This window comes from Lepidochelys olivacea (assembly GCF_965140295.1).
Source record: "Lepidochelys olivacea isolate rLepOli2 genome assembly, chromosome: 7".
NCBI classification, from domain to species: Eukaryota; Metazoa; Chordata; order Testudines; family Cheloniidae; genus Lepidochelys; species Lepidochelys olivacea.
The window spans coordinates 121,719,603-121,733,814 of NC_140417.1; the positions used below are offsets into that span (position 1 = coordinate 121,719,603).

Here is a 14,212-nt window from a genome sequence, read left to right on the forward strand (position 1 = left end):
GCATTTTGCCGTTCCCAAAATTCAGTTTTAAACAGGCACGGACTATGGTGGGAAGGGGAAATATAAACATGCGCAAAAGGTAACAGACTATCTCCCTTCCTTTCCTTGGAACATCTGTGTCATCAGGGAATTACATAGGCTGCTTGGAGTCCCTCCAATACCTATCTGCCATAGCATGAGCTGGCAATACACTGCACAGAACATCACAGAAGCCATCTTTTGGGGGGCTGCATAGGGGTTGGGGAAGAGGACAGAGTCCTCTGAGTCCCTGTTGGAAAGTAGAAGATTCTCCCAAACACATCCCCAGTTTCATCTTTCAAGTCCCCCCGCCACATATATTAGCTATAGGAACTCCTTAAGTAGGGAGGGGTATTCAGTGATGGTTGCTGTTGACCAGTGCATTGAACATGCTGCCTTTAGCATTCACAGGCCATGCTGGCCAAGAAAACAAGCAAGCAGGTCAGGGAAGGGATCAGAATCTCCTGTACGCCAGTGGAAACTGGGTTCTCCCACTGGGCCTCTGCTTACAAGACCCCGTTTATTTTACCCAGTCCCAGGACACACACCATCCCTCAGGACTCCCTCACCTCCAGGAGCTCTTCCGTGGCCACTTGCGCATTCAGCATTTTGCTGTAGGCATCGCAAATGTGCGTCACTTGCACAAATCCAGTGAGTCCATTAGGCAAACTGACCACTAACTCAAAGTCGTTAGACTCCTTCACGCAGCCGAGCAGCAGCATCCCCTCACTCAGGGCCTGGAACAAAGAAAAAGTAGCATTCGGTGGATCTCAGCAAGCCACAGATTTACCGTGTCTAATGAGACTGAAAAATAACCACTGAAAGTAAAAAAAAAAAAAAACTCAGCACCTTTTAACACCCAGACTCAGGCCACAAATCACTATCAAAACCTCCGTGAGTTACCAAGCCACTCAATAACCACTGCTGACATACTGCAATTAGAAGCAGACCTCTTAAAAGGTCAGTGGAAAGCAGCAAAAACCTTAGAAACAGGACTACAGCCCCTCCTACTGTCAGTGCTGGGAGAAGGAATGACTGATGGGGACATAAGCTTCCCAGACTAGAGAAACCTGTCACACTCTTGCAGTAGGGTGTCCTACAGAACCTTCTACGGAGCAACCATGAAGGAAGGTGTATGTTCCACCTTCCAAATTGAATATAGAGGGCTGGTCTACACTACCGCTAAAGTCGATGTACCTTACATTGCTCAGGGGTGTGAGAAAACCACCCGCCTGAGCAACATAAGTTTTATCAACTTAAAGCGCTGTCTGCACCGCACTATGTCGGCGGGAGACACTCTCCCACCAACAGAGCTTCTGCCTCTCGTTGAGGTGGAGTAATTACATTGATGGGAAAGCACTCTCCCGTCAACATAGGAGATGCACTACATGCTGCACCAATGTAGTGTGGTAGTGAAGACAAGCCCAGAGATTGTCAAACTGGATCAGAACCAAGCTCCATCTAGTCCAGTATCCCATCCCAGACAGAGGTCAGAACCAGATGCTTCAGAGGAAGACATAAGAATCACCAGAGTTGTGGGCAGACACAGGATAATCAGTCTTCCACATAGGGCTTGTCCTAATGCCTGAAGCACAAAGTTTAATATCTCTTCCCAAATTTTTGTCATCATTAATTATAACAATTCTGGATATTCTTGAGATCCATATACAGCAGAACCTCAGGGTTATGAACACCCAAGTTATGAACTGACTGGTCAACCACACATCTCATTTGGAACCAGAAGTACACAATCAGACAGCAGCAGAGACGAAAAAAAGAACAAATATAGTACAGTACCGTGTTAAATGTAAACTTCTAAAAAAATAAATGGAAAGTTTAAAAAAAGATTTGACAAGGTAAGGAAACTGTTTCTGTACTTGTTTCATTTAAATTAAAATGGTTAAAAGCAGCATTTTTCTTTTGCATAGTAAAGTTTCAAAGCTCTAATAAGTCACTGTTCAGTTGCAAACTTTTGAAACAACCACCATAATGTTTTCTTCAGAGTTACAAACATTTCAGAGTTAGGAACAACCTCCACTCAAGGTGTTCATAGCTCTGAGATTCTACTGTAAATATCTAATTACTTGTTAAGCTCTTGGCTCCCATGACTTACTGTGGAAACAAGTTCCACAGTTTAATCACATGATGTGTAAAAAAACGGTTTTCTTTCAGAGGTTTTGAATTTCCTACCTTAAATTAAATTGAGTGTCCCCTTGTTCTTGTGACAGGAGACAGTGAAACAGACACTCCTGATCTACCTTCTCCAGACCACTTTGTATTTTACATATCTTAACATGTTTGTCTTATTCAACTCCTTTCTAAGGTACGACTTAAAGCAAAGGAAGTGGAGTGATAGAGAGAACAGGTCATTAAGGGTTAAACATGTGCGTGTGGGGAGGGATGGAATAGCAGCCACAGAACTGACAGCTGGACAATAGGACCTGTTCAAAATCATGAAGTGTGCAGCAGATGGACTCAGCAGGTCTCAGAAGCATTTAGCTCAGTAGTGCAATTCTCCGTGGAGATTAATTTGATTGTATACAGCCTTTCTTAATGATCAGAACTTTATTGCAGTTAGTGTCACTTTTTGCAGCAGTTAATTCTGCATCCTGCGACAGTTCTAAGTGTTAATGCTTTGCCTTCTTTAGCTTGCGGAAGACCCGGAGAAGATGTGCAATTTCTTACATGTCATTGAACTCCTTCTTGCCAGTGAAGGAGAGGCTGTAAAAAGGAGCCCAGCCCTCCCTTACCTAAAGATTGGTGGTTCTGAGATAGGCCCAGGAATAAGGAACCTCATAGCTGCACTAGACCCAATGGAGGTCAAAATACACAAATCATAGAATAATAGAAATGTAGAACTGGAAGGGACCTTGATAATTCACATAGTACAGCCCTTTGCACTGAGGCAGAACTAAGTATTATCTTCTAGACCATTCCTGGCAGGTATCTGTCTAACCTGTTCTTAAAAAATCTCCAGTGATGGAGATTCCACTGCCTCTCTAGGTAATTTGTTCCAGTGCTTAAGTACCCTGACAGTCAGGAAGTTTTCCCTAATATCTAACCTAAATCTCCCCTGTTGCAATTGAAGCCCATTAGTTCTTATCCCATGCTCAGTGGATAAAGAGAACAATTTATCACCCTCCTCTTCATAACAACCTTTTAGATACTTGAAGACTTATCTGAACGCTCATCCACAAACCTCAACCGTGAGAAGTTCAAAATCCTTGGCATTAGCTTTAATGACTTCCTTTTTCTCTGCCTTGAGCTTTTTCCGCTTTCCTTGATCTTCTTGGATTCTCTTCCTTTTCTGGGATCCTTCTTCATTATGAGTCTAAGGCAGATTTTAAAGGGGGGTGGAGGGAGACAAGAGAATTGGAAGAGGTAACTGTTGTGCTCCACGAAAGAAGAGCAAAATCATCAGTCATCCCAGATTAGGGGGAAATGCTAGAGTTAGGGAAGGAAATTCTATTGCAAACCTTTATGTTCAGTCATATATAGGTCTCTCAGAATTTCTCCCTTTGGGCTGAAACTTAACATACCTGGTTAAAGAATGAATATGTTTGACCAGTTTGAGCAAAACCGTTCAAAGACTTTTGAGTTAAAACAAGCAGAAAAAGACATTTCCTCCCCTTCTTCCTTCAGGGAAAAAAAAAAACAACCACCAGCTCCTTTGAGCCTTCATTTGCAGAGAAAACTCAGGAGTGACTGAGGGCATGTCTACATTTAAAACGCTGCATCGGAACAGCTGGATCAGTGCAGCTGTAGCGTTTTAATGAAGATGTTCTACACCAACGGGGTAGAACTCTCCTTTGGCACAGTTAATCCAGCTCCCCGAGAAGCTCTCCCACCAACATAGTGCTCTCCACAGGGGATTAGGTCCGTATAACTACGTTGCTATGGGGTGTAGATTTTTCACACTCCTGAGCAACGTAGTTATATCAATATAGGTCTATAGTGTAGACCACAACCAAACCTTAAAACCACAAATTAGCCTTGACATATACCCTGCTTCATCAGAGCACTTAAGGAGGTTCTTAACTTTCAGCACAGGAGCAGTCTAAGGACATGTTTTAAGTGTTTTGTTGGATCGGTGCCTGAGCCCTCAGTGAGGCAGCTCTGCATTGCTAAGTCTGAAACAATTTGTTTAGAAATAACAAAGTAATTGATATATTAAAATGGGGGGGGGTAGAAGAGGACGTCATTCATCCTGTTCTTTTAGGCACAGAAACATGAAAAAAGAAAAACATATCAGATCAAATTAACCCCAGCATAGCGCCACTGATTTCAATGTCCTTACACCAGTGTTGGATTTGGCCCACATCTCTCTAGAAGCTCTTACCTCTAAAAGCAGATCACATGCAATCAGATACCACTGAGATATTTCAAAGTTAAACCCTGATCAATTTCTAAGGTGCCACAAGTACTCCTTTTCTGGTTGCTTAATGGTTTGCCATCACATTCACCCAGAGTCAGACATCTGCCAAAAGTCATGAAAATCATGGATTCCATGATGAAGATCAGTCACAAGTACTAAAATGAATGTTGGGGCTCAATCCTGCAGCTCTCACTCAGACAAAGCTGTCATGGTCATTGGGAGTAAGACGTACAGAATCAGGTCTTTACGCTAATTGGCAGTGGAATGGCTCTCAGAGAGTTTCATCCGTCATGTGCACACAACTCACATCAAATAAGTTATCCTGCTCTATTGGTCGCCTGGGTGCTTTTCCCTCTGAAGGTTTTTTCTGGGTGCCACCTCGAGGGAAGTTTTCTTCCATGGATGCCATGTTTGCATTTCTATGGGGGAAGCAAAAACACAGGAGTGGAATCTGCAATTGTTGTGACATCAGAGTTTAAGTGACAGGAGAAGGAATTATCTTGGAAACTAAACAAAGATTCCTTTGGCTTTTTTAGTAAATGACAAAAATAAAATAAAATAAAATAAAATAAATAAATATTGAATGCATCTAGAGGCTTAGAAGACAAAATATAGGCCTCTGAGAACACTTCAATGTACTTGAAAATGACAGTTATACACCTATTAGAGACGAAAGGTGGGTGAGATATCTTTTATTAGACCAACTACTGCTGGTGAAGGAGACAAGCTTCTGATCTGACAGAGCTCTTCTTCAGGTTATACACATATATTAGTCACCAGAACTTTTCACTAGGATCCTACTCACAAACATTACCATATCAGTCTTCAGTGACAACTGAGAACCTGGTATACCTGATGCTTTAAAACTTAGAAACTCGTTGAGGAGATCCCTAATAAAGGAATCATCTGCACACTTGTGTGCAACAGGTGAAGCAGAATCTCCACAGATGAGTAACAATACATGCCTTCAGACATATTGCCTGGGGCAGTGATCTTGTCAGATCTCACAACCCTAAGCAGTCAGGGCTGGTTTACACTACAGAGCCTTGGCCAGCACAGCTATGCCAGAAGAGCCACCCTACTGTAGTAACAGTGTTGCCAGCAGGAGTAGCTCTTCTCCTGACAGAGCTACACCCCCACCCCCAAACAACATGAGCTGAGCCAGCAGAAGCACTCTTTTGGAGGCATAGATGTGTCTATGGAGGTGGCCAGCATAACTACATTGGACAGAGCGTCATTTTTCGCACCCCTAACTGACATAGCTATACCAACAAAACTTTGTAGTGTAGGCCAGGGCTCAAACTAGCAGTACCACAGTCGCTGCAGGAATTGGTGTCGACACGTCAGTGGATGCGTGGGTGTAACTAACCCTTTTGAGTCAGTACTGAACCCGCATTTTAGCATTTTGTTGTGGGCCACTGGCTGCCAGTCATGTCATTTTTTAGATAAAACAGAGGTTCGGACCACTTGTGGTCAGTTAAGATGCCACAGCTCTTCCCTTTGCACATGCATAAAGGCAGTCACACAGTCTCATAGACAAACTACACGTTAAGTCATTATATTTTACATAGACACACCCCCAACATCACCCCTGCTGCTTCAGCTGTACACAGTAACCCTCTTTACCGCCTGTCTAAACTGTTGGGAGGTGTTGTTATGCACCATTTCAATAGTTCCCCACCCCCGTGTATTTCAAGGGCAGCAGCATAATACTGGTGAAAGGATATAATCAAGTAAACTGCTGTACTAAGAAAAGCTAAATTCCCTTTAAGACAGAGAAACTAATCTAAAGTATATTACACTTCAGGCACACAGAAAAACAGGTCAATGGGAGCCAGTGCAAAAGGGAATAAACTGTTCCCTGGGCCACTGAACGGGGAGACCCCCCACCCTCCCTATGATGGGAATCGTTCGCCCCCAGCCCCGCGGGGAAACCAGCTCCCAAAGCGAGGGGATCGCAGCCCAGCGACCCGCCCGGCCGGGGGCTCAGTCCCCTCCCAGTCTCCAGGCGGGGACCCAATGCATGTGCTCCCGGCCTCGGCCAAGGCCGGCGGCGCTGAACTCAGCGGCTGGCAGGGGGAGAAGGAGCCAGAGGGATCCTGCCCAGGGACTCCCCTGCTGGGGGCTGCGCGGCAGGGTCCCTTCTTCCCTCCCCCCCCCGAGCCGGGCCCTGGGGCGGTCCCCTTCGCTCCGTGCTGGGCCACGGGGCTGGAGCCGGGGGGGGGTTCCCTGGCCAGACTCCCTCACCTCGCTCAGCAGCACATGCGGGACACCATCGCCATGACCCGGAAGCACTACCCGGGAGCACAAGGTCAAGCGGAAACCTCTCGATCACCGGGGCAAGAGCGGCCAGAGACGCGTAGTAACCATCAGGCCAATCCAGGGGGAGGGGGAGGAGCATCGACTGATGGGCATCTTCCAAAGCCAATCCTCAATCCCCACTCTGCGGCCTCGCCTACCGGAAGGACCGAGTGGTCCAATCAGGCGAGACATGTCTGCGCGGAGGCGGGATTTCCCGGCGCCATCTTGCCTGTGGACTTGGAGTCGGCGAAGGGCACCGAGCGGCTGCTACAGGGGAGCGCGCGGCAGGTGGGGGCGGTTTCGGGCTGCGGTCTCTGCGCGCGTGACGAGCCCGGCGCAGGCGCCGCGAGCGCCTCCCCCCGCCGGGCGGGCGGGCGGCCGGCCCCGGGGTCCCTGGGCGGTGCCGTACCGCGGGGGGGCTGCTGTGACCCCTTGCCTCGGGCGCGATTCCCGTCGGGGCTGCCTCTGCCGCGGGAGCGGATGCCCCCTGACTGCGCAGCAGCGGGTCTCGCTCCGCTTCGTAGCCGGCCTCGCAGACCCCCCCCTCCCCCAGCCCTTGTCCGACCCTCGCCAACCCCCCCCCCGCCCCCCCGGGGCTGGGCAGCCCTGCGGCCGAAGGAGACTGGCTGGAAGTGGGGCTGACCGGGGACCCAGCTCTGTGTCTGGGGGCGGGTTGCCCTTCCCCCGAGCTCTCTCCCGGTCCCTGCCTCACTGGGTCGCTGAAGGCCGAGATCCCTTTGGCTCTTGCTGCCGTGGAAAGGAAACGGACTCAACGAAGCTGCCCCGAAAGCGTTTGTAGGTGCCTCGTGGAGCTGGGTCTGGATTCCCCTGGCAGCCCAGCCTTGTAGCGGTGCTGTCCCTTTCCCCTGAGAATAACCCACGCTCCAGTGTCGACCAAACAGCGCTTTCCGCAAGGTCGGAACTGGGGAGGTGAAATTTCTCCCATTTACATTCGCGTTTGATTTACAGGGACTTGTAGACACCGTCAGTCCCGTGCCGGGGACTGGGAAATGGGCTTCTTGTTGCACCTGGGATGGAATGAGTTGAGAAAGTGAAGTTGTGGGTGCACCTGGCTTGTTGGTGCAGCTAGCGGCAACGCCTGGCCCGGGTGATGATGACACCTGGAGGAGTGTGGTGCAGCAGAACTGGCTAAGGAGGGCACCTGGAATTGTCCGAGAAGCAGAACTTACCTATTAATATCTTAGTTCCAAATGATCTACAAACTATCCCACATAGTAACTCTGTCTAGGACCTTTTAACAATAGTGACTGTTGGTGTAAGATCCCCTATGAAAGGGAAAGGATGGGAAGAATGATGATCCTGCCTTTTCAAAGCTCTGCTGAGTTGGAGACCCTTATCCTTAGTCTGTAAAGCTACTGTAAATGCATTTTGGGAGCTCGCTGAAAGTTAGAGTTCTCCACTGCTGCATACCAAAAACTGGAGAAGGTCCGGGTTTACACCAGAGACATAGATTAGGAACAGAATGATGCATCGGCTGTCTTGATAGAGATGGAATCTGGTGATGAAGTTCTTCTGTTAGTAGCACTAGATGAGAAGAGGCACTTAGTGATAATGGAGTGACTTCATCTGGTGAACCACTAAAATTATGTGACAAGTTTGCATTGGGCTGAACCCTAGTGTAAACACCAAACGTTTGTCCTGGGAAAAACTTAGAATTCCTAGACTAATACTCTACAGTAATATTGAGTTAACTGAAGTTAGTGCAGGATCACTAACCCATGCTTAGACGTGGGCAGGGACCAATAAAATGTGGTGGGATCTTTCAGTAATCTGGTAAACTAATTTGTGGGATTGCTAATCTGTAAACAGGAGGCATTTAGAACTGAAATAGCAGAGATTTATCTTGGGTAGGGATTGTGGTGCATTGCTTTTTCAGTGAATCTGTGGCCAAGAATGTCAGTTTTTTCACGAACTCTGAGAAATCTTCATTTTCAAAAATAGGGAGAATGGAAATGTACATCTAAAAATTCAACCCAAAGGACTTCAAAAATCATAACCATGTTGCACAGATATCTTGGTTTTCCCTTTCAGGCATCTACAAAAACCCTCGGTATTTATCAGAGGGGTAGCCGTGTTAGTCTGTAGCCATAAAAACAACGAGGAGTTAGTCTTTAAGGTGCCACTTGCTGTTTTTGTGGATACAGACTAACACATTTATTTGGGCATAAGCTTTCATGGGTAAAAACCCCACTTCTACAGATTTGAAGTGGGTTTTTACCCACGAAAGCTTATGCCCAAATAAATGTGTTAGTCTTTAAGGTGCCACTGGACTCCTCGTTGTCCTCATTATTTACTAATTTGTCTTTATTTGCTTTCATATAGCTACCTATATCTTTGCCTTGAATCAGTTGCTTTCTTTTTCCAGATAGAGCAATCCTAAGTGCACTGGAATCTACTTGTGTTACGTATATCCAAGGCTCTGTTAAATATAATTAATTAAATTTTCAATAGCTGGCACTGGCAGCCCCAAATGTAAAACTTGCTGAGGCAGCACTCGAAGTAATCATTGCACTAGTCACCTGCTGAACTATCCAGCAGATACACCTGAATGTACACATACTAACTTGTCCTTCATTGCATCTAGGACCAGCAACCATGGCAGGACATGACTCTGGAACACAGCACAAGTTCACTGGTTTTCAGAAATACTTCAATTCCTACACCATAACAGGCAGAAGGAATGTATGTACTAGTTAACTTGCCCTTAACAGTCACACTTCAAGGGTGCTTTATAAGGCATCTAAGTTTAATTTTCTTTTTTCTTTCTAGTATGTAATAGCTACATATGCAAGCATTGCCATGATCATCTTATATTTCAAGCTAAGGCCTAAAAAACAAACTCCAGCAGTGACGGAAAAATAGTGGTAAGTGGCTGGTTTTTTATAACACCCGAAAGAAATTCAGTCCCTCCCCGCCCCTAGCAAGTAGGGGTGATGGCAGATGGGGAGAACATGGAGTGAGAGAGGCTATTAATGTAACCAGGTGATGATCACATGGTTCCCAAGCTTAGGCACGTGCATATCCTGTGGTTTAATTAAAGTTTAAAATTAATTCTTTAAAAATTGAGTCACTTATTGTGGACATTGTGAAAGTGGTAAGTTTTTGAAAGGATTTAAGTGAGGTGGAGTGTCGGCAGTCCCGAATGCAATGCATTGCTAAAAGGACCCTGTTGGCTTAAAGACATATTTAAAATTCTTCTCTTACTGCTGACTCCAAGAACGATTGATTAAAATAGGGAATCTTCAATCTAACTTCACTGCCTAGGCTATGTGCCTCTAGCCCAGGGGTGGCCAACCTGTCGCTCTGGAGCCACATGCTGCTCCTCAGAAGTTAATATGTGGCCCTTTGTGTAGCCACCGACGCTGGGGCTGGAGCTACAGGGGCCAACTTTCCAATGTGCCAGGGGTGCTCAACCCCTGGCTCTGCCACAGGCCCTTCCCGCGCCCTCCCCTGAGCCTGCCGGGCCCTCATTCCTCCTGCATGCCAGAAAACAGCTGATCTGGAGGTGTGTGGAGGGAGGGGGAGGCGCTGATCAGCAGGACTACGGGGGGTGGGGGGGAGCGCATGGGGGGCTGCTGATGTATTACTGTGGCTCTTTGGCAATGTACATGGGTAAATTCTGGCTCCTTCTCAGGCTGGCCATGTCTACTCTAGCCATTTCAGCTTAGAGCTTGTAAAAAAAACTAGGTTCGCTTTGGTTTAGTCACTCTTACCAATTCTGCAATCAGGCTGACTTGCATTAACAAAACTGTAGCATGTTTGGATTGCAAACAAACATTTCTCTGCAGTGTTTTTAAACAGTACTGGAGTAAAAAATTCTCAAGCATTTCTATTGGTCTTGAATTATATAAGTGGTGCTACCAGCCTCACGTTAAGGTTGCCTGACACTTCCCATAGAAAGAGCCTGTTTTTAGTTGCTTGTAACTTTGCCATACTGTTTGGGGTGAAATTTTTCATGCTAGGTGTCTGCCTTAAACTTCAGCCAAAATCGTGCAGCAATTTTCTTGAATGAGGTGAAGGGAAAATGTATTTTCCCCAGGGCTTGTTTTGTTTTTTAAATAATTTCTGGCAACCTTTTCTTAGAATAGCGCTTGCACCCCACATGTTTTAGAGCAGTGACTTGAAACTTGGCAGGGAGGTGGCCGTTGTGTCAGGAATGTGCTTTCTGTCATCCCTGTGAAAATGTGCCTTTGGAAAAATGGCAATTTGCACATGCTCAGTAGAGACTTCTTAGACTTCATCACTAAATTACCCGAAGTCTTTCAGCACTGGGCATGCCCCAGCTTGGAGCTAAGCAGGACTGTCTCCCTGCAATTGCAGCCCTGGGCTGCTGTGGGCCAGGCTGGTTCTGGACACCTGAACTGAGAACAGGGAATCTTTGAGATCAAAGATGCCATTGCCGGCCCAAGTAGCATGGAGGAAGATGCTGCCTGATTCGAATGCAGACGGCAAAGTGGGACTAGAGGCTGGTTGGAATGGGAGAGGGGGACCTAGGCAAGAAGATGGGGACAGAATCAGTGGGGCAGGGGAAACTAGGTATGGGGAGAGGGAAGACAGATCTGATGAGCTGGGGTACAGGCAGAGAACCACTAGTGGCTGGGCAGACAAACCAAGATGGGAGGTCCAGAGGGGTGAAACTAGGACTTACTGGGCAAGGAGACTGGGACAAAAGACCTGAGGAGTGGGCCTGGTACTGACTGGGTGTGGAGAATGGGACCAGGATGAGGAGCCAGCGCACACCCCTCCAGAGCCTTGAAGGGAACCCAAGAATCCTGAGTCTCACCATTCTCCTGCTGTCACCAAATATCTGAAACCCCCTGGCCAAGTCTCATCCCCCTCTAGTGCTGGTCACACAGAGGATGACAACCTCCTACTGCTATCAGTTACTCAGCTGAAGTAGCAGAAGTCTGTGCAGTGGTGATGAACCCTGCTGATGAACCATGTGAGTGTTAATTTGATGCTACATGATGGCATTTCTGTGTTTTTCAGTTTGCTTTTTAAAAAACTTAAGACACTACACTAAAAGAACATTGAAGTTGCAAAGGTCAAGTACTCAAAATTAGGAAATGCCCGAACTAAGGTTGCCTGTACAACCTTAATTTGGCCTCATGTTATGTTACCATTTAATTACATGATATTGTCTTTTCTCCCCCGCAGGACCCCTGCCTCATTCATTGCACAGAATGGATGTTAGTCACTTAACAAAATAGCAGCTCATTAGGTGAGCACTGTTTATTCTTGACCCTGAAAGAGGCAGGGGAAATGTGGTGCATTCTAATGCACAGGTGCAAGTGGGTTGATTTAAGGTCGCACAGGTAACCCTAATTCTGGCATTTCCTAATCTTGAGTGCTTGGCTTGGTAATGCAATGATTTAACTTAACTCAGAGAGTTATCTGTTTCTCAGCCATAATGAAAGAATTAATTGTCTGATAGCCTTTTAAAAACCCTAAATTTGATATGAACTCTTTAAATGTGCTATGCAGTAATAGGAGTACTTAACTGCTGAATAAAACCATCACTTAACAAATGAACATAGTTTGACTTACTGAGCACATTTATCAAGACAAACTCTTGCATTCATGCAAAGCACTATCCAGTCTGCAGTATGGAAAACCTAGTCCTTTAAAGAGAACTATCATGAAAAAGCTAGACTTGAAAACTTTGGCCTTAGTACAAACAATCCTTGAAAAGATCCAGATGTAGAAATGGATCTGTGAAGTAGGGTTTAGGGGTATCGTGCTCAGCTGTCCACTGCATGACTGGCATTCTCTGCTCAAGACACATTGCAGGACATTCTTCTTAAAGTTGCTTACCTTAACGTGGTTGTGGGTTGTTTTTTTTTGGGGGGGGGGGGGGGGGGAGAACTACCTATGCCCAAGCTAGTAGCACTGAGCAACATTTGCTTGTTTGAAAGTTACGATTTTAATCTAAATCTTTTCTCTCTTTGCAGGTTGCTGGTATGTGTGTTAGTGTTGGGCCTCATATTGCAATGGAAACAGGAGTTGATGTACTATTATGTACAATTCAATAAAACAAAACAAACATCATTGTTCAATTATTTAATAGCAAAAATATGAGTTTGTATAAACTGGAGATGCAGTGACTTTTTTTAGCTCTTGAAACTATACTACTTTCCTGGTGGAGGTAAAGTGCTCTTGGACTATCACATCTGTATAAAACATAAGGCTGACTCTTCATAGTTGAGTGAAAGAAGAATTAAAATCATAAAATGTGTCCTTAACACCAGTAGTAGCTCACTCATGACAGACTGTAAAGGTATTTAATAGAGCTTCAAAGGCTCTCTTGCTGACAAGTGGTGGAAGCAGGTCCTTAAAATTATTTTATGAAAACAAGTTTAGTGTTTGACATACTTTAGCCTTGATAGACTTGACTCTTACCCTGTCAGACAGCTTTCCTCTCTGTGTTAAAGGTGTTCAGAAATTCCAACTTACATAATTCTAGTTTCTCCATGTTTTACTGCTTGCGTATATTGTGAGGTCCTGATTACTCTACTTCTCTAGTCACCCAAGGACAAGCTGGCTAGTTCTGACCATATGTAGCTTGCTCTGGCTACTCTCTTTAGAGCTGGTTGCTCAGTTCTTCTTTAAGGCCATTCTCCATTGGATTAGGGCCTCCCTTGTGGGGGTGGGTAGGTAGGTAACTGCCTAACCATGGAAACAGGAGAGCTACAGCAGGTGCTTGGCAGCTCTAAGGATGGCATCCAAAATCAGGAATCTGCCAGGAGCCAAACTAAGGACTGCAACTCCATTTAAGAACTGCCCCTTCAGCATCATCCTGGGGGCTAAAGTAGACCTAGTGCCATTGCTCTCACCTCCAGCATCACTGATTGAGTGGATTGCTTTGTTTCCCCACCTCAGTCTCATATTAGTTGTGATTCATTTTCACTGTTGTTAACTCCAAGATTTCCAAAATCATAAGTTAACCAGAAATCTCATGGGAGCATTTTAAAACTCATGGTGTTTTAATCAAACATTTAAGATGTTTGGACTGTTTTGATAATTTAACCTGTAGGGGGAACCTACCTTCCCCTTGATGGATGAGCATTTGAGGGTCAAAATTCAGTTTAAATGGACTCAAAAATGTAAGTCACCTCTCTTTCCCACCTTGGAGGAACATTTACCCTTTCCTAACCTCTGGGATGGGGGATGCTACCTTTCTCCATTTTCCCATTCACTATCTTCTCTCTCTACAATACTCAAACTCGATCTCCCATTTCCCTTCACTGCCATGCTCTGGCTGTACGTTCTTGGCTGCCTCATTAGTTCTCTCCTGTCCTTATCCTTTCCTCCCATGCTACCTCTACTCTTTCATGTTCCCCAGCCCTGCCCCTTGCTGCATTGTCATCAGGAGGGAATGAACCTGTGACACTGGTGCGAAACACCTGAGCCTCTTGCCTGAACTAAGACTCAGTGGTTCAGAAATCTGCAAGTGTTATGTCCTCAGCCACCATTAGAGGGAGACAGAGCACCACAATT

At 45.8% G+C, this 14,212-nt stretch overlaps 2 protein-coding genes across 4 annotated transcripts in view; one reads left to right on the forward strand and one right to left on the reverse strand.

The window, feature by feature from the left end:
- Positions 1–6,783, reverse strand: part of PDCD11 (programmed cell death 11) — a 44,330-nt gene extending 37,547 nt beyond the window's left edge. For both annotated transcript variants that reach the window (XM_084635054.1, XM_084635053.1), the window contains exons 1-4: positions 6,641–6,783; positions 4,701–4,812; positions 3,218–3,349; positions 588–755 (exon numbers count right to left, since the gene is read on the reverse strand). In XM_084635054.1, coding sequence (XP_084491180.1) covers positions 588–755; positions 3,218–3,349; positions 4,701–4,802 — 402 coding nt within the window. In that variant the 5' untranslated portion in view covers positions 4,803–4,812; positions 6,641–6,783. The remainder of the gene's footprint in view (positions 1–587; positions 756–3,217; positions 3,350–4,700; positions 4,813–6,640) is intronic.
- An 87-nt stretch (positions 6,784–6,870) lies between these two features.
- Positions 6,871–12,763, forward strand: ATP5MK (ATP synthase membrane subunit k). Of its 2 annotated transcripts, none has more exons than XM_084635069.1 (4): positions 6,871–6,982; positions 9,300–9,397; positions 9,485–9,579; positions 12,667–12,763. In XM_084635069.1, the coding sequence occupies exons 2-3, from the start codon at positions 9,311–9,313 to the stop codon at positions 9,575–9,577; spliced, it is 180 nt and encodes a 59-aa protein (XP_084491195.1). In that variant the 5' UTR covers positions 6,871–6,982; positions 9,300–9,310; the 3' UTR covers positions 9,578–9,579; positions 12,667–12,763. The 2 variants fall into 2 exon arrangements, with proteins under 2 accessions (XP_084491195.1, XP_084491196.1); XM_084635070.1 differs by lacking the exon at positions 6,871–6,982 and adding an exon at positions 7,465–7,609.
- The last annotated feature ends 1,449 nt before the right edge of the window (positions 12,764–14,212 follow it).